This window comes from Aquarana catesbeiana, linkage group LG05 (assembly GCF_042186555.1).
Source record: "Aquarana catesbeiana isolate 2022-GZ linkage group LG05, ASM4218655v1, whole genome shotgun sequence".
NCBI classification, from domain to species: Eukaryota; Metazoa; Chordata; class Amphibia; order Anura; family Ranidae; genus Aquarana; species Aquarana catesbeiana.
Window position 1 is genome coordinate 188301018 of NC_133328.1, and position 27564 is coordinate 188328581.

General features: G+C 41.3%; 1 protein-coding gene across 1 annotated transcript in view; it reads right to left on the minus strand.

The window, feature by feature from the left end:
• The window catches only part of CNTNAP2 (contactin associated protein 2), a 2786505-nt gene that overhangs the window by 1834496 nt on the left and 924445 nt on the right, over window positions 1-27564 (minus strand). Inside the window, exon 3 of the mRNA XM_073630449.1 lies at window positions 4490-4683. Coding sequence (XP_073486550.1) covers window positions 4490-4683 — 194 coding nt within the window. The remainder of the gene's footprint in view (window positions 1-4489; window positions 4684-27564) is intronic.

Genomic DNA, 27564 nt, shown 5'->3' on the forward strand with positions numbered 1-27564 from the left:
GTTTGTTCCCTGGGGTAAAAAGGTTCAAATGGATACCTTTTGAGCCTGCAGGCTCCGCTTTGTCCTTCTCTTCTCTCCTCAGCGGTGTGGAGCTCTAACAATGCATGTCTGCTCCGCTAGGCTCCGCCTCCTGCCCCCCAATAGTATTATTTTTCAATAAAGCTAAAAAAGCATCCATTTATATTTTGACAATCTAGCCTATTTATTGCTAAATATGTTAAAGCTGCAGCATATCCCCAAAAAATTCTGTACATTTGCACAGTAAAAATAAGTGGCCTCCAATGACGTGTGTGCCCCATCTCCGGTTGTTACAGAGTTTGTCATATTGCCCCCTCCCCCAAGCAATTGCCCCCCCAAAGAAATTAGTTGTGGGTGAGCGGCTGGCTAGTCAGCAAATGAGTGGGCAGGCAGGTGAGTGAGTGGGCGGCTCGGCAGGTGGTGGGTGAGCAGGCGGGTGGCTCGGTGGGTGAGCGGGCGGGCCAGTCAGCAGGTGAGCAGGCAGCTGGCCAATCAGCGGGCCGGCAGGTGGGGGAGCATAGAGATGTCATCTCTCACCGCCCGGTGCCCACCCTGCATCCCTGCAGTTCTGCCCTCACTGTGCCGGCAGCCGCGGGCAGCAGAGATATTGCATCATCTCTGTGCTTCCTGACTTCACTCTGGGACACAAGAAGTTACAATCCCCGCCTTATCAGGAAAGTGACAATTGTAGCAGGCAAGTGACAATGCGCAACTTGTGGCAGTTGACATGGCAAGAGACAATCTGCATCTGGTGACAGGCGACGTGGCAAGTGACAATCCTCAACATGTGGCAGGTAGCGTGGCTAGTAAAAATCTGCAACATGTGCCGGGTGATGTGGCAAGTGACAATCCGCAATGTGTGGCAGGTGACTTGGCAAGTGACAATCTGCATCTGGTGACAGGCAACATGCAAGTAACAATCCACAACTTGTTGTAGGTGACGTGGCAAGTGACAATCTGCAACATTTGGCAGGTGACATGGCAAGAGACAATCTGCATCTGGTGACAGGCGACATGGCAAGTGACAATCCGCAACTTGTGGCAGGTGACATGACAATCTGCATCTGGTGGCAGGCGACGGTGGCAAGTGACACACTAAGGGCTCCCACTGATTCTGCATTATGGTGAGTTGAACTAGTTAATTTTATATAACAATGTAATAATATAAATAAAGCGCTTCAATCATCCTGACACCATAACAACCATGGTGGCAGGATGATTGAAGCGCCAACACCAGCCATTTCCCCCATAAATTGCCGACAAAAAAATTATTTTCTGGCAGTGCCCCTCCCGAGACTAGACTCTGGATATGCCCCTGGTCTGACACTGGGATTTTTTTGGGTTCTGGCTGTAGTACAGAAATCACAGGAGGTCACCTCCATTTATTGACTGCCTGACAGAAAATGTAATATTATAGCATAGAAAGTCTATGGCTCAGAACCTTTTTAATGTCGATGCTCTGTTTTTCTCCATTGCTCACTATTGAGGTGGCCTTTGCATTGCATGGCCTGTTCTGTTGGCAATGTTTGGTAGACTTTTGCAGTTGTTTGTTGAGCTGTCTGAGAACTCACTTCCTGAACTGCGGCTGCTTGGGAATTTGGGGAGATGTTCTGTTAAACCGTTACGATCTGTTACACTCACTGCCTTTGCTGTGGCAAAGGTTGATAGATCAGCTCTGAGGTAGCAAAAAAAATAGGACCTTCTCAGTTCCTGTATTAGCCACTTGGCTGAGCTGTTAAGTTTAGGGCTGGACAAAGACAGGTAGAGATTTGAAAGAGGACAATGTGTTGTGAGATATAAGCCTGTGCTTATAAACTTCAGACCTCTACACAGAAAAGTCAAGGATCAGCCAGCTTGCAAAGAGATTGACAAGTTTCCTAATAATCAGAACCTCTGTCCACTTTACTGCATACAAAAATGGCCCAAATATTGCAAGCAATGAATGGAATCTGAAAAGAACAGCCATTGGGCATAATAGCTTCCAATGATGCCCTCTTTTAATGCATTAATGCCTCTTCTTTCAATATTGGAACAGTACTGATGTGGGAGTTATTTATATGCTACAGCTATAGGTAACATATGAATTTTATGCACAAATTAAAAAAGTTTCAACATTAGGAATAAATGGGTTAATCTTTGGAATTTTTGAAGCATATAGCTCTTAACCTTGATGGGTGTCAGCTGGGCTGAAATATGGTATAAGATGTATGCTTGTCCCATTTTTGTTTCCTTGTTGCTTTCATTGTTCCAGAAGCTTTGTCTCTACCAAGTTGAAACCAGCCTAAAACTTGGTTACACTGCACACAAAAGCAAGTAAAATATGTTTTGACAGGGAAAGTACATGAAGGGGAAAATTGTACAGGAATTATAAAAATTGTGGTCGTGCCCTCTGGTATTTTTGGCTTGCACCTTTAGACACATACCTAGCATGCCCTTTTGATTGATCCAGCTTTAGAAATGCCTACACCAACAAAGAAGCAGTCTATTTGGAAAGGACTACAGTTGTTTGCCCCTATCTACATCTGGCAATATAACCAACTTCATTATGATATATGCGCCTAGGTATTTATACATCCACACCAAAACGTATTATTGGCTTATTGGTGCAATTAGGTAGTTGACCTAAAGCCACTGTGTTATTTTAATATACAGTCTACAAATGAGGATTGTGTAAAGGTTATTACAGAGTTAAATGGTCTGGTTAGGAAAATTAAGTTGCATTGAAATGTGGCTTCAAGTGTTCAGTAAATGGCTTGTGATTGTGGCCATCTTCAGATAATTTTCTGTTGACCTTGAAGCATATGCTTTGTTATGCCTCAGTAATTTCTTGTTCACATATTCTCAGAGCAATTTTCTTGAATAATGTATGTACACCAGAATCTTGTAATAAAAAGTATTGTACATGATTTACTGGAATAAAATAAACATTGTGCTAACAAATATATTATAAATCAACAGCAAACAAGTCTACAAACCAAATTCACTTTAAGCTGACCAAAACATTTGAGGAACCTATACTTTCTATCCTACAAGTTGTCTATACTTTTGCTGAACCATAACAATGTAATCTGTTCACTTAATGTACTTTTGCAATCAACACAAACTGGAGTTGAATTAATCTTACTCGTCCACAATCAGAAATGTAATGTATTAAAGAATGCTGGCTTTATGATGAAAAGCTTAATATATTTCACTAATCTGTCTTAATTTATAACTAAGCTAAGCAGAAAGTCCCCAAATCTAGTCATTTATTACAGAACATCGATCTTGTTAATAAAATGTCCTTGCTGGTATTAAATGACCTTATATATTTATTTAGAATATGTGTCACATTTTATAAAAAGAATAAAATGAGCAAAAACTCTTTTAATGAAAATAGTTCTGCATATGAAAAGTTATTATACTGGACTTTTTGTAATTTTCAATAAGGATATTATCCTGTCAGAATTCTAAATAGATGTAAAGACAACTTTTAAATCAAATAGTTAGTGAATCATACTACCAAGGTGTTTGGTAATTAGATAACACTTTTTGAAGGTTGATTTCACAAAGCTGCATTGGTGTTATTGTATACATATGGCTTATCTGCAGAGAACCTCTTCAAAAGTCCATTCAAAAGAAAATACTGTTGTGGGTAAACCTGTACCAGAATAAAAAATGGAAGACGACTAACTAACTCTGCCTGGATTGATATCTTAATGTTGGTAAAACACATGTTAAAACATGTTACCAACGATGCATGAACCACAGGTAAATGGCACCCTGATGCACATCCCCAACATATTACAATGGATCTGCATTTTAGTGCACCACAACATGCAGGCGTGAACTATCTGTATGTTGTACGCTACAAAAAAAAGTGCAGGTTCCTTGAATAGGCTGCCTTACTGTGAGGCGTATTAACTTGCAACATAACATACTTTATCATGGGTGCAGTAATGCACTAGGAAAGTGTAAATCCAACTTAAAGTGTCTGATTCTTTTGCTTATGATACGAGACCTCACATATTTTTCTAGGCAATCAATGAAAGTGGATATATTTAATACATTTCAGCATTCCACACACTTGACAGCTCTCAGCCCCCACAATAAGCCACTCAAGCACCAATTATTGCATAATATAATAAGGCAGGGGAGATTTCTATATCCATATCATGAAATTTGAGTATACTATGGAGCTGCAGTGGTACCAGCATGGAGCCATGGAGAAATATCTTACCAAAGAGACTCATTTAGGCCCCATATGATGCCTGTTGTCCAGCACAAGTTCCCTTACAACAATAGTTTATATGCTGGATATACAGTAAGCTACCCTAATTTTGTGTATGACTACATTATGCCTGAAGAAGAGATGTGCACTATCCACATAAGCTTATCGTCAGCCTCCACACTTTTCTTGAATAATATTTTGTACATCACTACTGTTTACAGTAAGACCTATAATAATTAGCAGAAAATGTATACAACTTACCCATATGTTCCCATCTTGATGATATGGTTTCCAATTTCTTCCAGTGTCACTATATAGTAACCGATATTGAGATACCCAATCAGAACTGCTATACCTCCCTTGAGTAGCAATTGCACGGATCTGCTTCCTGCTTCCAAAATCAACCTGAAGCCACTGATAATGGTCACTGTCCAACGGTGACCAACCTCCACCTCCTGTTGAATTAGAAAGCATAAAATATCAAAAACTGGCAATCTAAATCATTTAAATGCTGAGAATCAACACACTTTAAAAAAAATAGTTGACATCAATTATGATTTGCCTCTAGTTAATAATAGGTTACTCCAGTGTGTACCACCTATGATGATTAAAGCGTCAGAATTTCCCTGCAAGGCTGATGAGTTACCTGATACATTATTTTTAAAGTGTTCTTGTGTCCATAGCTACTAAAAAAGGCCACTTGCTTGGCAGTTAGTAATGATTTGTAGTGAACTCTAATACCCTGTACACACGATCTGACTTTCCAACAACAAAACCATGGATTTTTGTTTTGAAGGATGTTGCTCCAACTTGTCTTGCATACACATGGTCACACAAATGTTGGCCAACAATTACGAACGTAGTGACGTACAAGACGTACGTGTTATCTCCATTACGAACGCTAGTTATATCTCCGGCTCGTACTTTATTCCGAGCATGCGTGGACTTTTGTCCGACGGACTTGTATACACACGATCGGAAAGTCCGACAACAAACATTTGTTGGCGGAAAATTTGAGAACCTGCTAGCCAACATTTGTTGGTGGAAAGTCCGACAACAAATGTTCGATGGAGCATACACACGTTTGGACTTTCTACCAACAAGCTCATATCCAACATTTGTTGGCGGAAAATCCGATCGTGTGTACGGGGCATAACAGTTTCCAAGCTCATTGTCTTCCTTGGTGACCAAAATCAGCGTGAGAATGAAACATCAACAAATAAAAATACTAAAGAAAGATACCAGAAGAGTTTTTTTATTTTGCAATGTAATGTATATTACAAAAAAGAACATTATCTTAAATGGAATACACTATTCTCACTTCACTATACAATATGTAACTGTGCCCTGCCACATCAGCTGAGTATAATGTTATCTTTCAGACAAACCAAATAATCAAAAAAGGAAAAAAAAAACAAAGTGTTAGAAAATAGGAATTACAGTGCCTTGAAAATGTATTCATACCCCTTAATGTTCCACATTTTGTCACGTTACAACCAAAAACGTTAAATGTATTTTATTGGGATTTTATGTGATAGACCAACACGAAGTGGTACATAATTGTGAAGTGGAAGGAAAATTATAAATTGTTTTCAAAATTTTTTTTACAAATATATGAAAAGTGTGGCGTGCATTTGTATTCAGCCCCCCCGAGTCAATATTTTGTACAACCACCTTTCGCTACAATTAGAGCTGCAAGTCATTATGGGTATGTCTACCAGCTTTGCACATCTTGAGAGTGACATTCTTGCCCATTCTTCTTTGCAAAATAATTTAAGATCTGTCTTCGAACAGCAATTTTCAAGTCTTGCCACAGATTCTCAATTGGATTTAGGTGTGGACTTTGACTGGGCCATTCTAACACATAGATATGTTTTGATTTAAACCAGGGGTGCCCAAACTTTTGAGGAGCGAGGGCCACTTTATTGACTTGGTAACCGGTCGCGGGCCACAATGAGCATAAAAGGGGATGGCAGGTCTGTGTCCACTCTGCATATGTAGAGCAGACATAGATGCAACCCGCTCTACCCTAAGGGCCCTCCGATCTGCCAAGACAGAAGGGGACAGATCACCTTCTGTTTTTTTTTTTTTTTTTTTTTTTTTTTTAAGGAGATCGGATTGCGTTTACATCTACCGCTCTATAGAGGTGAATGGAGAGTCCGTTTGAGTCCACCTGAAAAACACAGGCGGACCCGATAGGACTTATCATGTGAAAGGGGCCTAAGGCTGCTTTCACATTGATGCACAGCAGTTTACCTGCTCCTCAACTGACCTCAATCTTCACTTCTTCCTCAGGATTCCTGCAGCTGGCTGGTACTGCCGGTGGGTACTGCTGACAGCTGCTGGTACTGCTGGCTGGTACTGCCGGTGGGTACTGCTGACTGTGGTACTGCTGGCTAGTACTGCTGGTGGGTACTGGTACTGCTGGCGGGCACTGGTACTGCTGGTGGTTACTGATACTGGTGACTGCTACTGCTGGCGGGTACTGCTGGCTGGTACTGCTGGTGTATACTGCTGGCTGGTACTGATAAGTGGTACGGATGGTGAGTACTGGTACTTCTGGCAGGTACTGGTACTGATGACTGGCTGGTACTGCTGGTTGGTACTGGTACTATTGGTACTGGTACTGCTGGTTGGTACTGTTTGTTGGTACTGGTGGCTGGTACTGATACTGGTGGCTGGTCTGATACTGGTGGCTGGTACTGGTGGCTGCTGTCCCAGATCACGGGTTCCTGTGTCCCGACCCACCATCCCCGAGCATAATTGTGACAGAAGCATGCAGCTGCAGTAGAGAGCAGAGCCAATGCTTCCTGTCACAGGCGGAGTACATTTTATATCACTCCATCTGTGAAGGAGCCAGCACTATACAGGCAGCATCGGCTCTGCTTCCTCTAGCGGCGGCTCCGTTCTTCGCACTAATGCTCGGAGATGGCAGGTCGGGAACCCACGATCTGGGCTTTCTGACCCGCCATCTCAGAGCACGACATGGCAGGCCGCATCGGAGGACGCCGCATGTGGCCCGTGAGCCAGTGGTTGGGCACCCCTGATCTAAACCTTTTTATTGTAGCTCTGCAAAAAAGGGGAGATAGTGATAGAGTACACTATCAAAGAAAGAGGCACCTATAACAAGACAGTTTGATTCAATTATTTTTTTAGAAAATTGTATAAATGGCAAAATTCCAATTTAAACATAATTTTCACCATGGAGTATTTATTTGTCAACCACGATATACAAACAATGGATAAGAGTAATAAATAAATAAAAAATAAAAAAAGTACCAGTTGATATGTATATAAGAGGCATGTACATGGCATGAGTATGATAAAAAATACATCTAGAGGCAGCATATAATATTAGTGGTAGATTGAACAGTATAGCACAGTAATATCAACGACAACATGCCTGGCATTGATAAGTGCATTCACACAGTAAAAATGTAACCACTAAATGGAAAGAGTTATTATATTGGAACACATAAGTTGGTTTGGTCAGCATGATTCCATGTAGAATGTAGTAGGGGTATCAAAAAACAGTAAAGCTCGACGTGTTTCGAGGAAGCTTCTCCACTCATCAGGAGCTGATGCAGCCAAATTTCCAATGGAGTATATGTATAAATTAATGAATCATATTATTGTTGTAAAGAAGTAAAAAATATAAAAAATATGTATTCCCCTTAAGTGTGTAAAAGTGATTGACCAACTACACTCACCAATTCAGACAGGGAATGCAGTGTGTCATGGTGGGTGTATGGTGGGCCAGGAACACAGCCTCTCCACGGAAGCTGAGGCAACATGATGCATGGATGCGACTTTGGGTATAGTGAAGAACTGCATAGTGTGGTGTAAGTATCCACACACAAAGATAAAGTGTGGTAGCCGGAGCAAATATATCTGGGGACAAATTAATAAATGTGTATAGTTATAATTGATAATATAGTGTTGATAGTAGTAATTGATAATGAACCCAGTAAGTTCCATAAAGAGTGTTTGAATAAGTAAAAATAATAACAGAGTATTGAAGAGTTTATACCTAAAAACTAATAATGGGATTGTATAGAGAGTGCAGGGGTTAAGTAAAAAATATGGCCAAAAAATTGTTGAAAAGAAAAATAGAAGTGAGGGGGCAGCATGAGGCAGGAAACTGGACAAAGCAAGACAAAACAAAGTCGCAAAAGAAAAAAGTCTCACCCAAAGGTCCCATCCAAGCGCCACCAGCAAGGCATCATGCTGGTGTGCGTTAACCCCAAATGGAGACCCGCCGAGTGCACAGCTAGGCTCCAAGTGGGGGGTATATATGCATGCCGCCAACACCACGTGAGTGAGAGCGTGGAGGGGCCGCACCTGAGCTGGTCACATGCTCAAGTAGCGGCGCGAAAAAAATCCTCCATGGAGACACCAAAGATGTAAACGCTGAACGTCAGCGTGATGACGCCAGAACTGACGTCACACGCAGGGCATAGGAGTCGTGGCACCGATGCACAAAGGGGTGTCCGCCCAAACCTCCTGATCACCAAGTGACAGGGGAGGAGGGGAGGACCCACTGGTAAATCGCAGCTCCCTTAGTGAAGAGGGAAGCCAGCACCTCCTGAGCGCCCAACCTTTTCATGTTTAATCATTACCGGGATGGAGGCACTTAATTGTGCTTCATTCAAAGTCCCAATTCCCCTATATATTTAAAATTCCAATTTAGATCACCTTGTAGCTCTGGCTGTATGTTTTAGGATTGTTGTTCTGCTGAAAGGTGAACCTCTGCTCCAGTCTCAAGTCTTTTGCAGACTCCAGCAGTTTTTCTTCTAAGATTGTCCTGTATTTGGCTCCATCCATCTTCCCATCAGCTCTGACCAGCTTCCCTTTCCTTTTGAAGAAAAGTATCCCCACATCATGATGCTGCCACCACCATGTTTCACAGTGGGGATGGAGTGTTCAGGGTGATGTGCAGTGTTTAGTTTTCTGCCACACATAGCATTTTGCTTTTAGACCAAAAAGTTCAACTTTGGTCTCATCTGACCAGAGCACCTTCTTTCACATGTTTGCTGTGTCCCCCACATGGCTTCTCACTGGGACTTCTTATGGCTTTCTTTCAACAATGGCTTTCTTCTTTCCACTCTTCCATAAAGGCCAGATTTGTGAAGTGCACGACTAATAGTTGTCCTAAGAACAGATTCTCCCACCTGAGCTGTGGATCTCTGCAGCTCCTCCAGAGTTACCATGGGCCTCTTGGCTGCTTCTCTGACAAATGCTCTCCTTGCCAACCTGTCAGTTTAGGTGGACAGCCATGTCTTGGTAGGTTTGCAGTTGTGCCATACTCTTTCCATTTTCGGATGTTGGATTGAACAATGCTCCGTGAGATGTTCAAAGCTTGGGATATTGTATTATAACCTCACCCTGCTTTAAACTTCTCCACAACTTTATCCCTGACCTGTATGGTGTGTTCCTTGGACTTCATGATGCTGTTTGTTCACCAGGGTTCTCTAACAAACCTCTGAGGGCTTCACAGAACAGCTGTATTTATACTAAGATTAAATTACATACAGGTGGACTCTATTTACTAATTAGGTGACTTCTGAAGGCAATTGGTTCCACTAGATTGGAGTTAGAGGTTTCAGAGTAAAGGGGGCTGAATACAAATGCACGCCACTTTTTTCACATATTTATTTGAAATAGAATTGGAAAACTATTTGTCATTTCCTTCCACTTCACAATTATGTGTCATTTTGTGTTGGTCTATCACATAAAATCCCAATAAAATAAATTTACGGTTTTGGTTGCAACATGACAAAATGTGGAAAATTTTAAGGGGTGTGAATACTTTTTCAAGGCACTGTACATTACCCTATACTGTTCATTAGAAATCAACTTATAGTTAGGTCCAAAAACATTCTCCTTGATGATGGTCTTGTATGTATTTAAGGAGGTCGCCAATGCATTTAAATGCAAAATGAAGGAAAATTTGGGGCAAATGTGAATTGTGAATTAATGGCATTTTAAATGGCATTTTTGCTGTGTAAATGTCACTTTTGTTATACTACTTTGTTTAAATTACAGAGATTTGCTACTTCACAGGCAAATATAGGGGAACCCCATGCAAGTTTTTTTTTTTTATTTACAGGACACCAGCAAAGTTTGTTTTTTTTTTTTTTGTTTTTTTTTGCATTGGTACATGTCCTTTGGGGTGTCCAGACCTCATGCACTTTTTTGACCATGCTCTTAAAGAATAACATTTATTTAATAGATTTAGCTGGCAATTATTTTAATAGGGTCCATTCAGCATCCTACATTTGCCATCCTTCACAAGCCGAACCCAGGTATGTTCAGCTCATTCCCACTGTTTATCTCAAATGTCTAATAAAGTTATTATAAAATCAAAAAGAATAGGCGGGCGTCAACCCCAGGTTACATAACTCCTATTAACCTTATTAAGGCAGCTACCCTTTTTTAAGTGTGAGTATCACTGATGATGCGCGGGTGAATGTAATGCATTGAGGCTGAGCCATTTACATCACTTCCGAGTCACTTCTGTGGAATTCATGCCAGCTCTGTGGTTGCAGATGGCAGTACGGGATCCATCGTTTGGTGAGTGAGCTGTTTATGTTGGGGTCTTTCTGGGCACTTTATTATGTGAGTGACTGCATGCAATACAAATTTTATATGTTGGTGTTTAATAAACATACTAAACTATATACCTTCTATCTTCTGGGCTTTGTGAGTGTCTGTTTTTAGTGAATGAGAGCTACCAGTGTACTCCAGGAGAACATTGGCATTATGTACATTATCTGTAGTTTTTTTTTTAATATCTAGAGTTACACAAGTTTTCAGATGTGCATTATACTGAAGATACTAGTTAAGAATTGTGAAATGGCCAATTTATAACTGGAACCATTCAGATCCCCAGCCAAAATGTACACTTTATTGTGATTATTCCTATTTCAGTTTAAAAATGACTATGGGGTTGATTTACTAAAACTGGAGAGGGCCAAATCTGGTGCAGCTCTGCATAGAAACCAGCTTCCAGGTTTTATTGTCAATTTGCATCTGACAAAACTGAAGTTAGAAGCTGATTGGCTACCATGTTCAGCTGCACCAGGTTTTGCATTCTCCAGTTTTAGTAAATCAACCCCTATATTTCCAAAAATGTTCCCAACAGGCAACCACATGTTGAGTTACATAAGTTAGTCCCCTAAATACTGTAAAATGAGTGTTTGGTTTGTGCACCTATAATCTTATTTTCAATTTCCAATACCAATCAACAGTTGTAGCTGATAAAAATGCTAAATGCTAATGATACTAAATGATTACCCTCCTACCAATATCTCTTCTATGTTGTGTATCTTGCTGACCTGTGTTACCTTTAAGCAATTTTCTCAGGGTTTTCTGCTAGTGTATAAAACTACTTTCTTACTGCACAGAGGGTGGCCTTAATCTTTTGAATATATAAAGCAAAGTATATCAAAGGCAAGTGGTAGCACACATGATCCAATTTACTTACTCCCACAATGTAATTTAACGAAAGACCTCAAAGAAGTCCTGCATTATATATAGTTTACTTTTAACAGCAAACTTCAAAACAGTACATATATGTTTGCGGCGTCTGCAAAATTCTTAATTGGCAAAAAAAGGCTATTTGTAGCACATGAAATAATGACTGGAAAACAGTTAGCCATTAATAGTCAGATCTCTCTCTCTGAGGTAAATGCACAAAGTATAAATAAAGCATGTTCAGATAGATTGCTGGGATCCACCAAGGTTTTTCAGTTGATCATACCATGTGGTGTATACACAGCGAAAGTCAGTCGTTCCCTCTGTAAATAACCAAATATATTTTCTAACATGTTATGCAAATGTTTGGGTGTGATAGCAAGAGCTTCCAGTTTCCACAATCAATTGTAAATGTAGGTAACTTTGACACAGCCTAAATTCTGGGCTGTATATGATAATCTGAAGGGTTTGGGTAGGCCAGCTCCATCAAGGCAAGTCCAACCAAAGAGATCACATAAACATTTGGTTTTATAGATGCACACAATTTTGCTTAAAGCCTGCACAATTGCCAATCAAATTAATGCAGTGCTGAATAGCAAAAAATGGCCTGGTCGTGAAGGGGGTAAAAGGTGCTGCATAATACATTACCCTGGCACCACTAATCAGTGGCGTAACTAGAACCTTCAGGGCCCCGATGCCAAGAGACCATAAAGGGCCCCCCTGACCCCCGGACAGAGCCCTTTTACTTCGAGCCCACAGGCGGAACAACAGGGCCCAGTCACAAGTGGGTGGCTGCATACAATATAAAGGAACCGATTTTCCATTCCCCCCCCGCTTCTCCTCCTTTCCCTCCCGCAGGCATTCAGCAGCTGCAGGAGGAAAATGGAGTGATCGGTTCCTCTATGACAGTGTTTCTCAATCTTTTTTCAGTCAGGGCACACTTGTATACCCCTAGGTGAATGGGGCTGCACTGCAACCATTCCACACCTGTGTGCATTGCACATAGTTGCAGCATAGCGATAATGCATTTAAGGGGTTAAAACAGGCGGTCAGGAGGCAACATATTGCCTCTTTACCAGCTGTCAAATGCCTCTGAAAAGTGATCTGAACATGGATTGCATTTTAGAGGAACAGCATTTTTTTGCTGGTACTTTGAACAAGCAAGAAAAAAAAATCAGTTCTGATTGTACACATATAGGAGGTCAGAATTAAACGTGCATACATACATATAAACACACACACGCACATACGCACACATACATAGCTCCCAACTTTTTGAGATGGGAATGAGGGACACCTATCAGCAAAAGTATGCAGGCTCAGGACACACCCCTTGCCACGCCCCCTTAAAGGAGAATTGTACAAAATAACAAGATTGGTTAAACCCACAATTGCTTTTTTTACCACTACTATTCCTTTATATTGGCTTTTGGAATTTACAAATGCAACAATTTAGAAATCAGATGAAAGGTTTAGGTCTGGAAAACACTTTTTCATAGATAAAAAGTGCGTTTTATATACATCTATATACATCAGACCAAAATGAGGGACAAATGAGGAGGAAAGAGGGACTCAGGGACAGTCCCTCGAAATCAGGGACAGTTGGGAGCTATGCACATATATAAACACACACACATAATACACACATATACTGTGTGTGTGTATATATGTATGTGTGTATATATGTGTGTGTGTGTGTGTGTGTATATGTATATGTATGTATGTATAGATATAGATATAGATATAGATATAGATATAGATATAGATATAGATATAGATATAGATATAGATATATATATATATATATATATATATATATATATACATACATACATACATACATACATACATAAAGCATTTTAAAAATCAACAGTGCTTTACCTTACCTATTCCTGCCAGGTACTGCACTGTAGGGGGAGTTAAAGAGCACAGCACACACTGTGCTTTCACTTTAGGTCTATTATTGTGACGATCTCCCTGCAGTGCCGATTACAGTTCGGCTGAGGATCAGCTGCCCCTGCCGCTCCTCCTATTGAGATATACAGGGGGCCCTCAGCATGTGGCCCGGTCGCCATGGCGACCTTAGCGACCCCTATACTTCCGCCACTGCCACTAATCCAATGAGATGTAATTACACAAGAGATGTATCAAATCACTTGCAGAAACAGTTGGCAGACTACATATGCAATACTCACTAGGTCCTTTCATACTGTACGACTAGCCAGGCAGCCAATCATCCCGCCCAATGGTGGATGATATTGAAACAAGTTAATTGTCATAAGAATTGAATTGCTTTGTTTGTTTTTTGCAATGAATATGTTAATTTTGGAAATGTTATACCCTACTATACATGACCATGCTGTTTTACCTCTTTGTATTTCAATATGAAAACCTAATAAAATCCTCGGAAAAGAAATACTGCATCTATAGGATGCCCACAATTAATGTCAATCATTGGTGTACAAGAATACTTTTTAACTGACCTTTTATCTTATGTACAAATAGACATGGATTTTAACTTTTTTTGATGTGTGATTTACTGATGAGGGTCAAATGTATACACACCTCTGCTAGGCAGCACAGGCAGGATGGTGGCATAACTTAAAGAAGACATTCATTTCATTTTCCTGACCTTCCTGTGATTGGACAATAAAGTAGGAACAGCATAATGATTCATCATCTACTGTGCTCATTCTAGTCAGCAGATTCTCTGTCAGTATAGTGCATGTGCATACAGAAAAGTTTGGTTGATTTCTAGTGCTGTCCTTCCCTCTCCCAGGTTTTGTACTGTTATGCAAGGGGTGATATTTTAAATTAAACCTCTAGATAGGAATACAATAAAAAATGAATGGCTCATTAAAAAGCTTTTGCTGCAATATTCACCTTTTAATCCGGAGTTATGCCCCATAGTACTTTTTCTCCACCAATACAAGACCCTAGTTTTCCTTGGTAAATGATGGCCAGCAACCTCTCTATGTCCTAGGCAGCGTGTACCTGCCCTCAGCCTGAGAATTAATAGACAGCGAAGGAAAAATAGCACAGTGATGAGTTCATTTCTTTGTCACTCTGCTTTCTCTCCCTATCAGCATGCTGTTTGTCATGCCCATGAACTGATTGATACAACTTCTTCTCACAATCTGAGTTCTGCAGTACAGGGGCTGCAGGTAGTTAATACTCAAATTTAGGTGCTTACACTGCTTGCTTAAAAACATTCATAATGTGTTAATGATGCATCAACCTGTCCTGTTTGTATGTGCCTAGTTTTCAGCCTTAAAGGAACACGCAACTGCATTGCATGGTAATATACAGTATGTGTGTGTGTGTGTGTGTGTGTGTATATATATATATATATATATATATAATATATATATAGCACTACCCCCATAGGAGTCGATGATGTCTGGGTTCCCCACTGCTGCACAACCAGTCGCACAGCCTTCATTCACTCAAATACAGAAAACAGACCTTGGATTGTGTTAGTTGTTTTATTAGGGGATGATAACTTGGATGGGGTAGGGAATTACTGTAAGTGATGCCTAACTTGAAAAAGTCCAAAACACAGAACAAGGGAGAACTTCCTCCCTATTTAGAAATTTCTCTTCTTACTACTTCCTGCACACAGTTGGTTCACTGCAGCACCTGCTGATCACTCCGGGTGGAGCTAGCAGGGACTTTGCTAATTTGGCAATGACACATTATAGGCTAGAAACTTCCCGTCCCTTTTTGTAAAATAGCACATGTGGAGTGAATAGCATCTCTCATAAGGTTCTGCTTCCCTGTAGACACTGAGCCCAGTTCTACTGCTGCAGAAATGCTAGCCTGCCTGGCTGCTTCCTTCTCCCAGTCTTCCTGACTGACATACACATGGAGATTCCCCAGGGCAAGGTTGGATGAAGACTTGGCACACTGCTGTCTTCAAGAGAGCACTGCTACAGCTGGCAGTCTCCCCCCTTGTCTGTATCTGCACCATACTGATCTACTCACCGTCTCCCCTTGCTCTGCACTGCCTCTCCAGCTTGAATCCCTCCAACTGCCTTCTATGGTGGGATCCTTCCAGGCCAGATTCCCAAGCTCCAGCCTGAGGTAAAACCTCTCCTCGGCAGGGGTCCCTCAAAGGCCACCAATAGCCTCTCCTCAGCACTGCTTCTCCATCTTCCACCCAGCTCAACTGCTGGCATGGCTTATATTTATTTAAGGGCTTTTTTTAGCTCTCTGCCAGGTCCCCAACCTGGGAGTAAAGCTAAAGTCCACTAAATATTCAAAAAGGCAACCCCTCCCCGCTTCCACCCATTATTTTCTAGAACATTCTCCAACATCATAGGAACAGGGGGAGGCAATTCATACGTAGGTTGCAACTACCACAAATAAACAGGCAACTTAACTTTATAGTGCAAACATTTCAGCAAATCACAGGCTCAAGCATATGAGAAAGGCAATCTGTGACATGCCAAAACATCCTAGGGTGGCGGAACCTGTACTCTACCATTTTCTAGCAACTGGGAAGTGGAGCAGTATGATGTCTATTATACATATACAAAACATGCCTTCCGGTTGCTAGGATCCCTGGTGACTGCCTCTCTGGTATAGTATCTCCAGTCTGTAGTTTAATGCTTATGGGCTACACAACTGTGAGTTCATTACTTTTATGTTGGTAAATAAAGGTTATGAGTAATATTGTAGCAGCAAACCTTTGCGATGTTTGTTTTGGCTCACCCAACTTTTGCATTGCCACACTAATGCCGCGTACACATGAGCGGACTTTACGGCAGACTTTGCCCGGCGGACGGGATTTCGTCGGACAATTCGATCGTGTGTGGGCTCCAGCGGACTTTGTTTTCTCAAAAGTTGGACGGACTTAGATTTGAAACATGTTTCAAATCTATCCGACGGACTCGAGTCCGCTCGTCTGTATGCTAGTTCGACAGACAAAAAGCCATGCTAGCTATTGGCTACTGGCTATGAACTTCCTTGTTTTAGTCTGGTTGTACGTCATCACGTACGAATTCGACGGACTTTGGTTGATTGTGTGTAGGCAAGTCCATTCATTCAGTAAGTCCGTCAAAGTCCGCCGGTCAAAGTCTGCCGTAAAGTCCGCTCGTGTGTACCCACTTTTTATGCATCAACCTTTTTGCTGCCATATTCAATAACATTATTGACATGATCACTATTATATAAATCTATCTTGCTCAACATGGTTCAAAATGACTCATGCCCCGTACACACGATCAGACATTCCGACAACAAAATCCCATGGATTTTTTCCGACGGATGTTGGCTCAAACTTGTTTTGCGTACACACGGTTGCACAAAGTTGTCGGAATTTCCAATCGCCAAGAATGCAGTGACGTACACCACATTCGACGAGACTAGAAAAGGCCAGTTCAGAACCAAGCGCGGCACCCTTTGGGCTCCTTTTGCTAATCTCGTGTTAGTAAAAGTTTGGTGAGAGACGATTTGCGCTTTTTCAGACTTGTGGTTTTCAGATCATTTTCTGCTGTTCAGTTTGTGCTTGTGGGTTTGTATCTGCCCTTCAGTGCATGCAGCAAGTGACGCGGGACTCTTGTCATTCTGTTCTTGTTCGTTCGTTACTGTTTTTCAGGTCGCTCTTCACAGGCCTTGCTGTTCTTCAGTGCGTTCTGTTACTTCGTTCTGAGCAGCCAACCGTTTTCTAGCCATGTTGCGTATACGTACTCCTCGTAGAGTTTGTGCTGTGTGGGGGCTTGGTGTTGGGATCCTGACCTTGACACAAGTCCAGTCCATGAACAGGGTGAGGAGGAGTTCATGGACCAAGAATTGGTTGCTTCAGTGTGACCAGTTCTGTCATATACCTTTGCTCCGTGAGATCCGTGCGAATTATCCTGATGATTTCAGGAACTTTCTCCGGATGACGGACCCTGTATTTCACCGTTTGTTGGCTTTGCTGACCCCTTATATCAGCAGGCAGGATATCTGCATGAGGCAAGCCATCACTCCGGAGCAGAGGCTCGTCGCCACCCTGCGGTACTTGGCGACGGGGAGAAGCCTGCAGGACTTGAAGTTCTCGACAGGCATCTCCCCCCAGGCTCTGGGAATTATTATCCCAGAGACCTGTTCTGCCATCATCCAGGTCCTGCAGAAGGAGTATATGAAGGTAAGATTTTTATCCTTTTAATATCACATTTTATTGTATTTAATGTTTGCTAATGTATTGTATTTCTTTCCTCATTCCCTAATTACAATGATTGTAATATGCTGTGAATGTCCCCTTTTTGTCCTCCATGTATGCTGGATTTTTAGGTAATTATTTATTTTTCTCCTTCATACATATTTGCCTTCACTTACCTCCCCAGCATGCTCTCCTGGCTCTATATTCACCTCATGTAGTCACTTAACAATGTATTTTATCAGCTTCATAGTAGTGCTTTACCCCAAACACCCCCTAAAATGTTTTAAAATGTGATTTTGTGCTTTAAATTCAGTGCCAGAGGCTTTTTTTTGGGGGTCCCCAAATCATTTTTAACCCTCGCTCCCCCAACTGCTAAGTCAGCTGATACCAATTCTCTATCTATCCTCAATCATCTATCTGCTGACTTTGCCAAACCCACACACACTATACCCATCTCTTTAGTGGTCAGATTTATGGATGAATTCCCCAAAGCATGTAGTGCCTGTATAATTTCAAATGGTACTGTTTCAAGTTTCTGTATACTATTATTATCTTGCTAGGTAATAGCAGAATGTCCAAATGTGTACAATGTGTATTTATATCTTTGTATTATGACACTTCTTACCTGTCCAGTGGGCTGCCAATAGTGTAACTAAGGAGGGGCTGTTCAAAGTAATACCCATTATTTAGGCATTCATCTCTCAACGAAATGGAGAGGGTTACCTGTCCAAAAGCCCCCCCTATAATCTTAGAAATGGCCCATGAGAGGGGGGGGAGATCTGATAGGTGTACCTTATACTTTGGTCTTTAAAAACTCCCTCAAATAAATGTTATCTTGATGTTGACCAAGAATGTTTGTTTGTGTCTAATCTGCTTTCCCTGTTTATGTGCAAAATGACTATTTTTTTTTGTTTGACTCCACAGTTTCCTTCCACGCCACAGGAATGGCAGACTGTGGCCTCCCACTTTGCCCAGCTGTGGGACTTTCCTAACTGCGGAGGGGCAATTGATGGGAAACACGTCCACATCATCCCATCACCTAACTCGGGGTCGTACTATTATAATTATAAGGGGTTCAATAGTATTGTGATGTTGGCGGTGGTGTCGGCTACTTATGAGTTCCTGTATGTGGACCTGGGGAAGAATGGCCGGATGTCCGATGGTGGAGTTATCGCCCAGACGGAGTTCAACAGGCGTCTCCAAAATGGCAGCTTGGACTTGCCACCTCCAGAACACAATGTGGAAGGACTCCCATTCGTCTTCGTTGCGGATGAAGTATTTGCACTGGGGGACCATCTTATGCAGCCATTCCCGATGAGGACCCTCACCCCGGACCAGAGGGTTTTTATTTACCGGCTGGCCAGAGCCAGAAGAGTGGTGGAGAACATGTTTGGAATCATGGCCAGCCGGTTCCGCTTATTTCTTACACCCATACATATGGCGGAGTATAAACTGAATCATATAATCCTGGCGTGCTGTGTTCTACACAACTTTTTACGGCAACATTCTGCCAACTATGCTGGCTCAGTTGGGCCTGAGGCTGGACTTCAAAATGAAACAACCCTGACGGCGCTTGAAAGTGGCCGTCCTGGCTTGCCCACCCTGAATGCCTGTGATGTCCGGCTAAGATACCTTGAATACTTTGCCGGTAGGGGGCTATCAATATGCCAGACAATGTCTGAAACCTTTTTCCAATAAAAAACAACAAATAACTACTCAAATCTTTGGTGACATTTACTGCTTGTGTTTGTTTTAGCTGACCCTGACAGAAATGTGATGAGTCCTGAAAATGGTGTGATTGTGTAACCTTACAAAGCACTGATGGGTGTTATTTACTGAAGGCAAAGACACTTTGCACTACAAGTGCACTTGAAACTGAACTGAAACTGCACTTGTAGTGCAAAGTGGATTTGCCCTTAGGAAATAATACCCATTGTCACAGAAAACACCAATTAGAGCACCACAAAAGTGTTGTAGCGTTGAGACAATAATCCACACATTCTTGATTAACAATCTTTTTAATACCAGCACAATCACATGTGCATTTAGAAAAGGTTTTTAAAACAAACCAACATGTTTGTTGTATAACAATTTTTGGGGTCACATTAGAAAAAGTAGAAATGTCCACTTAAGATAAAACAGGCATGTTTAAAACCAACAAGAAAGACACAAATCTTGAACTTACAAAGTTCACTTTTGGTATAAATTGAAGGCAATATCAGACATGAGTATTTACAAACTGTGTTTGATATTGCGTTCAGATGGGGTGAAGTCACCCCAGGAAAAGCCAAATTTTGAAGATGCACACAAATTTATGAATGTCAACATGTGCTACCTGCCATCATGGGGGATCAAGGGATGTGTTTTGAGGGTGCAACCCCTTCCTCACAGCTACTTTATTATTGAGGAAGGGGTTGCACCCCCAAAACGCGTCCATTGATCTCCCAGATAGCACATGTTGACACACTGTGTGCCTCTTCAAAATTTGGCTTTTCTCAAATTTGTCAAAAAATGTCAAAAATTTGTAGCACACAAAAAAACAAAGGGATTTGGAGGGGTTTTAAACTCTCCCTAAAACATCAATGATGTTCTTCATTTTTTGAAGAACATCATTGATGTTTTTCTTGATGTTTTCCAAGTCCCTATTACACCCATGATCTCCCCGATCAGGATCTGTGCACTTTCCGAGGTGAAAGGATCTGGATCCACAACATCACGATCACCTAAAAAGATAGAAACCAAAAAACACCATGTATTATAAATATGCCGGCATCCATCTCTTACCTGAGCCTGTGGTCGCAGACACTCACCTGTTGTGGTGCCAATTTCCACCATGTCTTCCTCCTCCTGCTCTGCTTGTTCTAGGTGGATTTCCCCTTCTTCCAGAGGTGGGGGGTCTCTGGTCTCCTCAGATGAGGGGTGTCCTCCGAGTCTTTTCTCCCCTATGTAAAAAAAAAAAAAAAAAAAGGTCTACTTAGCACACAGATATTTGATGGCAGAACTATAAATAAGAAACATTGCTTGGAAGTGGAGTACAATTGTCTGTTTTGGCAGAGTTCCAAGATGTTGCATTTTTCTTGTCCTTTGTGATGCTTCAATACTTACCTGTTTTGTACAAGCTTCACAGATGGAGTTACCCCTATAGTATACACTGGAGCACCTGTGTGGGCCCCCTAATAAAAAGGGTGTTCTTGTGTCCCACACTAGTGCTCCAGCGTCCAGATGTGTAAACAGCTGCTAAGTGTCCTCTCCTTACACAGAATCTAGTTTGCATTTCATTCTAGTAACAAAGCCATCTACACAACCAAATTAGTTTCACACAAGTAGGCCCTAAAAAATGTGGGCAAATGCATATGGCCAAAACAATGGTGTTTTATAGGCCGAAAGAAAAATGTTTGATACGAACGAATAATGTGCCCATGAACATGAAAGTTGACATTTTAAACAGGATAACAGTTAAGAAAAGCACATGGAGTGGCACGAACGTAATAAACATAAAAAGAATAGGAACACAGCACAACTACTTACTTTTTTGCAGCACTCTCTGGATCTTTCTGTACTGCTCGTGCTCTCTTAATTTGAGGTCCGACCACCGCTTCCTGATCTTTCGATCGTCATACCCTGAAATTCCGGTGCAGACTCTTGACCACTTTCGCCATGATCTTGGCCTTTCGGACATTGGGGTTGGGGTAAGGTCCATACTTCCCGTCATAGTTGGCCTTCTTCAGGATGTCGACCATCTCCAACATCTCCCCAAAGGACATATTTGATGCCTTAAATCTTCTCCTTCTGGATCCAGACGTTTCTGGCTCCGGGCTTTCCTCCTCCTCTTCGTTGTTGTAATTAGCACGCACCTGCTGTGTCTCCGCCATGTGCTCTTCCCTCCACTGTGCTGAACGAAAAGGGGCGGGGAATAGACTAGAAAGGACGTCAGGAGCAGGCGGAGTTACAAGCATGCGCAGTGTGTATAAAGCATAACACGCGTGCGTAGTATGTACTATCTGTGAGCGGAGGAAGGAGTATCAGAGGCGCCGATCGTGATAACGAGGGTCAGAGCAAAACTTGGGCCTATACTGCTTCTAGATTGAGGCCTATATTGTAATAAGATTAGGAGAGTTTTGCCTGACATTAGGGTTTGTCTTGTGTTGTGTCTTGCAGATAAAATGGATGGCTTCAATGACCACAACTTCCTCCCTCTGTTCATAGACAAGTACAGGGAGCTGCCCTGTCTGTGCCAGGTGAAACATCCACATTACAATAATAAACAAAAGAGGCAGACAGCACTGTAGAAACTGCTGGAGTTGGTGAAGCCGGTGGTCCCCACAGCAAACATCCCCTATTTAAAAGCCAAAATTGGTGGCCTGAGGAGCACTTATCTTAGGGAGTGCAAGAAGGTCACGGATTCCCAGAGATCTGGAGCTGCAGCATATGACATTTATGTCTCCAAGCTGTGGTACTATGAGAGACTGCAATTTCTGTCAGATCAGACTGGGGTCAGGGCATCCCTCTCAACCCTTTCTTCCACTCTTCCTTCCACTCCAGCTGAGACTTCCGATGTCCAACCTGGGACTTCCAGCCAGGAAGAAGTGGAGGAGTCCAGCTGGAGCCAGGTATAGCACTGTTGTACAGATTTCTGGTCAATAAATAAATGATGTTTACTAAATGTTATTATTGATCACTAATTGCTGATTTAATAAAGTTTTTTACATATCCATAGACAGTAGTGGGCAAAACTAATTGGGACAAGAATGAAAAATGCTGGGCTCAGAATGATAGTCTGTTATAATTGTTAACATTCAATTTACAACAGTCATGAGATGAAAATTGTGTGTGATTGATGAAGAAAAAACTAAAACTATGTCCCTTCTTCATACACAGGAAGACCTCAGCCAGGAGGACGAGGCTGTGGAATGTGGCAGCCAGGAGGAGGCGGGGCTAAGTTGCAGCCAAGAGAAGCCTGTGACCAGTTGGAGCCTAACCGAATCGCAGGTTCCTCCCCTCCGCCTTCCAAACAAAAGTCCCAGGAAGGGGAGTCACGTTCAGGATTCAGCACTCCGGCTGATTCAGGAGGCTTCTGCATCCCTCAGAGCCATCCCCACTCCTGAAGAGGCCTTTGCCTGCATGGCTGCCACCAAACTGCAGGGCATGCAGGAGGGTCAATGTGTGAGGACCTTCTTTATAAAGTCTTAACTAAGGGGGTGAGTGGCGAAATCACACCCAATACCCACCTGAGTGAGTTGGCCCATTCCCCTCCTCCTGTCACAACTCCACCACCACAGCCACAGCGTGGAAAGAAGACCAGAGAGTGATGACCTGGGTTCAGTCTGGTCTGACAAAAGATGCAGTCTCTTGTGTGACCACAGCCTGGGGACACAGATGTCATCTGCTGCTTTCAGGATCTCTGGGACTTCTGGACCAGACTGCACTCCCTTAGATATGGACTCCTCAGGCCACCAATTTTGCTGGAAAAGAATTGATGTGTGCCCTGGGGGCCAAAGGCTTCACCAATTTCTGATGTTTCTCCAGCGTTGCCTCTCTCTTTGTTTGGTTCTGAGCCCTTAATAAAGGAAATTTTTGGTTCAATTATACTTGCCTATGTGTGTTTTCCTTCAAAAAGGACAGTTTGTTGGTGAGTAGGCAGGTACATTTCCAAAATACAATGTGAAATTAACAAGGGACACCAACACCAAACAATCTCCTTAAGATTAAATAATACAAGATAATAATGGTGTTATGGTAACTTGACACACAAAAATATTATGGAGTAAAACCCCCCCCCAAAAAAAAAAAAAATCAGCCTTGAAAAAAAAACAGCCTTGAAAAAAATACAAAACAAAACTAAAACAACAAAAAAGAAATTTGGTCAGATGTGACAAATCAAAATATATTGAGGGAATCATGAAAAATAATAAAGAAAAGTTTGTGAGAAGTCTGTGTGAATATGAGCAGCAAAACAACTTCATTCTTCTCACATTATAAAGAAGAAGAGTGCGCTGTATTAAACCATTTAAAGCATTACAGCGTGACGAAAGTGCTGTATCCATTCTGAACGCTAATTTTACCAGACCGAGCTGTTCCGTCTCGGAATTTCTTCTGAGCATGCGTGGCACTTTGTGCGTCGGAACTGACCACACACGGTCGGAATTGAAGCGATCGGATTTTGTTGTCGGAAAATTTTATAGCCTGCTCTCGAACTTTGAGTGTCGGAAAATCAGATGGAAAATGTCCGATGGAGCCCACACACGGTCGGAATTTCCGACAACACGCTCCGATCGCACATTTTCCGTCGGAAAATCCGACCGTGTGTACGGGGCATTAGTATTAAACATGTTTTGCCCTCCTACTAGCTTTGTATGCTTCGTAATGTTCAGAAACAAATTTATAGAACAAGCCATGATTGAATAGTGAATATTTCACAGCACCTGGAACAAACTGCACATGGCAGCCAGAATTAATTCGATCTCTACATGATACATTTGATAAATACCCTCTATTGCCTGATTACATAAGCTGCAGGCACTTGTGAGATAATTGGTGACACCAATATACGCTGTTACGTTATATTTCCTAGGGCACATATAACCAATCAAAAGTCTTGATTTTTCAAATTGAGCTGTCTTTCTTCTGTTTATCTAGGTCATTGCTGTGTTTGGTCCTTTTCAGTTTCCCTTATAAAGGAAAACATTGATCGAGCAGAAGCAAATAAAAAAAAAATTAAAAATCTGAGACTTCAAAAATAATGTAATTTGTATCATTAAGTATGTGCAGAGACAAAACAGCCATTATGTATTGCATTGCACCATACCAACATAATGCAGTTTACAAAGATATCAGTCATTGTTACCAAGAAATGTCAGGATTTGGCACTCCAACTGAGACTTGCTAAAGATCGATGGGTATTCTCCTTTCTCTATTTCATCTAATAAAAGCAGTAATTTGGGGGACTTTGATTGCTTTGTGCACTTTGACAATAAGATGTGTAACCTCTATTGATTTGTCTGTTATGAAGAAGGTTCTACCAGGATCTATGTGGACTCCAATAAAGACACAAAAGTGTTGTATTGTTGTGTGTCTGTTTGATGCTGTTTGAAAGGTTTTTTTTTCCTATTTCCTTCTTCAAAAAACACCTTCAACAGAACTTTTCATCTTGAAAACTAACTATGCAGCCATATTAAATATTAATTGGTCAATAATTCAGAGTTTTGATGACAGATTTATGCAGGATACAGTTGCCACATGAATAATAAGCTGCTTCTTAGAGATAACAAACTAATGAAAGTAGAAAAAAGAAAAGTAGCTAAAGGAAAGAACACAAACAAGGACTGAGTTTTAGACATGCAAAATACTGAATTATATATTCAAGGTTTTTTCAATTATTATCATGGCTTTTTTGTACACACATTTAAGTATGAAACTTCTAGATATAACCTCTTTTCTTAAACATACAATAAATAATATTTTGAATTATTTGCTTGCTTGTCCAATAATTTAAGTTTATAGCAACTGGCAAAGTCATAAAACGGAATGTGTTGAGATTTTGAATAAATATAAATATAAAAATATATATTTTATTTTTTTTTTAAACCAGTTCCCACCCAGCCTATGGCAGTTTGATGGCTGGACAGGCCTTTCGTCCTTCCAGGTAAAATGTCAATGACATAGGCGCTTTACCAAATGATTGCTGTGTCCAATCACAGCTGATCACAACTGTAAACAATGACTAGTAACTCATTGTTACCGGCTTCTTCTCCTCACACACCAATGCTGTGTGAGAAGGAGAACCCGTGAACAGTGAGTTACCACATTCACCGCCTATATACTGTGCTGATTGCTCTGGAATAAAGTGTACAGCCTTTCACAGCAGCCATCAGTGTACCTGTCACCATATCCATCAGTGTAGCCTATCAGTGTATCTGTCACCGCAACCATCAGTGCAGCTTATCAGTGTACCTGTCACTGCAGCCTACCAGAGTACCTATCACTGCAGCCTTTAGTGCAGCTTATCAATGTACCTGTCATCAGTGCAGCCTAATCTGAGTACATGTCACCGCAGCCATCAGTGCAGCTTAAACAGTGTACCTGTCACAGAGCTGCACATCAGCAGTGTACCCATTACAACCACCCATCAGCAGTTTACCTGTCCAGGTAATCAGCAGTGCCACCATGTCCAAACATTTTTATACTAGTGCGGAGGCATTTCTAATCCTCAGTATGATGGATGAGAGCAGCAGGGAGCTCTCACTGTCTGATTCTAAATCAGAATACATACCCCTTGGAAAGTAGTGGATCCCTGACCGTATCAGAGGAGGAAAAAGTTCCTCCTAAAAGGATAAGATGCTCTGAAGACCAAGCAACCACCAGCAGCGCCATACATCCCAATGGTGAATTAGCAAACGCCAATGGTGCTAGACCCCTAGATGAAAGGCCCAGTACTAGTAAAGGAATATCACATCAGACCCCAAGAATAAGGACCAAAACATATCTCCCAGACGCACTTGCAAACCCATTATGGCTGCCTTCCAGCTCAGGATCAGCTAAATTTTCCCCTTTCACCGCACAGCCAGGTGAACAGGCCAACACTGAAAGTTTTCCAAAAATGTATTTTTTCAATGTATTTTTCAGTGACAATTAACAGTTGATTGTGGACCAGATCAATCTTTCTTTTGAAGCAATTGGTTCATAGGGGGTCTATTTAAATGATCAGATGCTACAGCCCTATTTATCAACAACACTTGTGGAAAAAAATGACATGTTCAAAATACTCATTATGCCTCATAAAAAATACCTTGGGGTGTTTGGTTTCCAAAATGTAATCATTTTGTGGGTAATTCCATTGTCCTGGTGCTTCAAGGCTTTCAAAATTATGATGGGTAGTCAGGAAATTACTGTAGATGTTTACGACCCTAGAACACTTGAAGGTGTTATTTGGATGTTGGGCCTCTGTATGTGGCCAGGCTGTGAAAAAGTCTCACAAATGTGACTTTGCCATGCTCAAGAGGAGTAGCAGAATGTGTTTTAGGGTGTATTTGCAAGTATTCATATGCCATGTGTGAGAAAAAATATATATTTTTTTAAATATCAGGGTTTTTTTGCTTATATCACAAATAATAAAAAAATGATTAAATACCACCAAAAGAAATCTCTGTCTGTCTCAAAAAATTATTTGAAAAAATGTTAGGGTCAGGAAAAAAATTCTATAAAAAAACAAACCAATCCTTAACATATCTTGCAAGTTTTGCAACAGATTGTAGACAGAGGTGTTGATTTAATAAAACTGTAGAGTGCAACTTCAGCTTCCAGGTTTTTTTGTCAAAGATAATTGAACAAGCAGAAGTTAGAAGCTGATTGGCTACCATGCACAGCTGCACTAGATTTTACACTCTCCAGTTTTCGTAAATTAAACCCAGAGTGCAGATACATAGAATTAAATGAATCGTTACTGTGATCCATCTTTTTGTCTATTGCATCAGTTCTAAGCTTCAATCAGACAAAGCCAGCCAAAAGGCAAACTGCCTAAAATAACCCATAATGCTCTGGAAATCCTATGTCACATATAAAATAGTTTTCTAAAAATAAATATAAAAAGGATACTGTAATATAAAAGTGTAATAGTTTCCCTTTAATACAAACTTTTATATAGGCAAATAAGCGAAAAATAAACAGTGCACACAAAGGGGCACTTCTAAAAATGGAATTTGTCAGGTCGAAACATTGT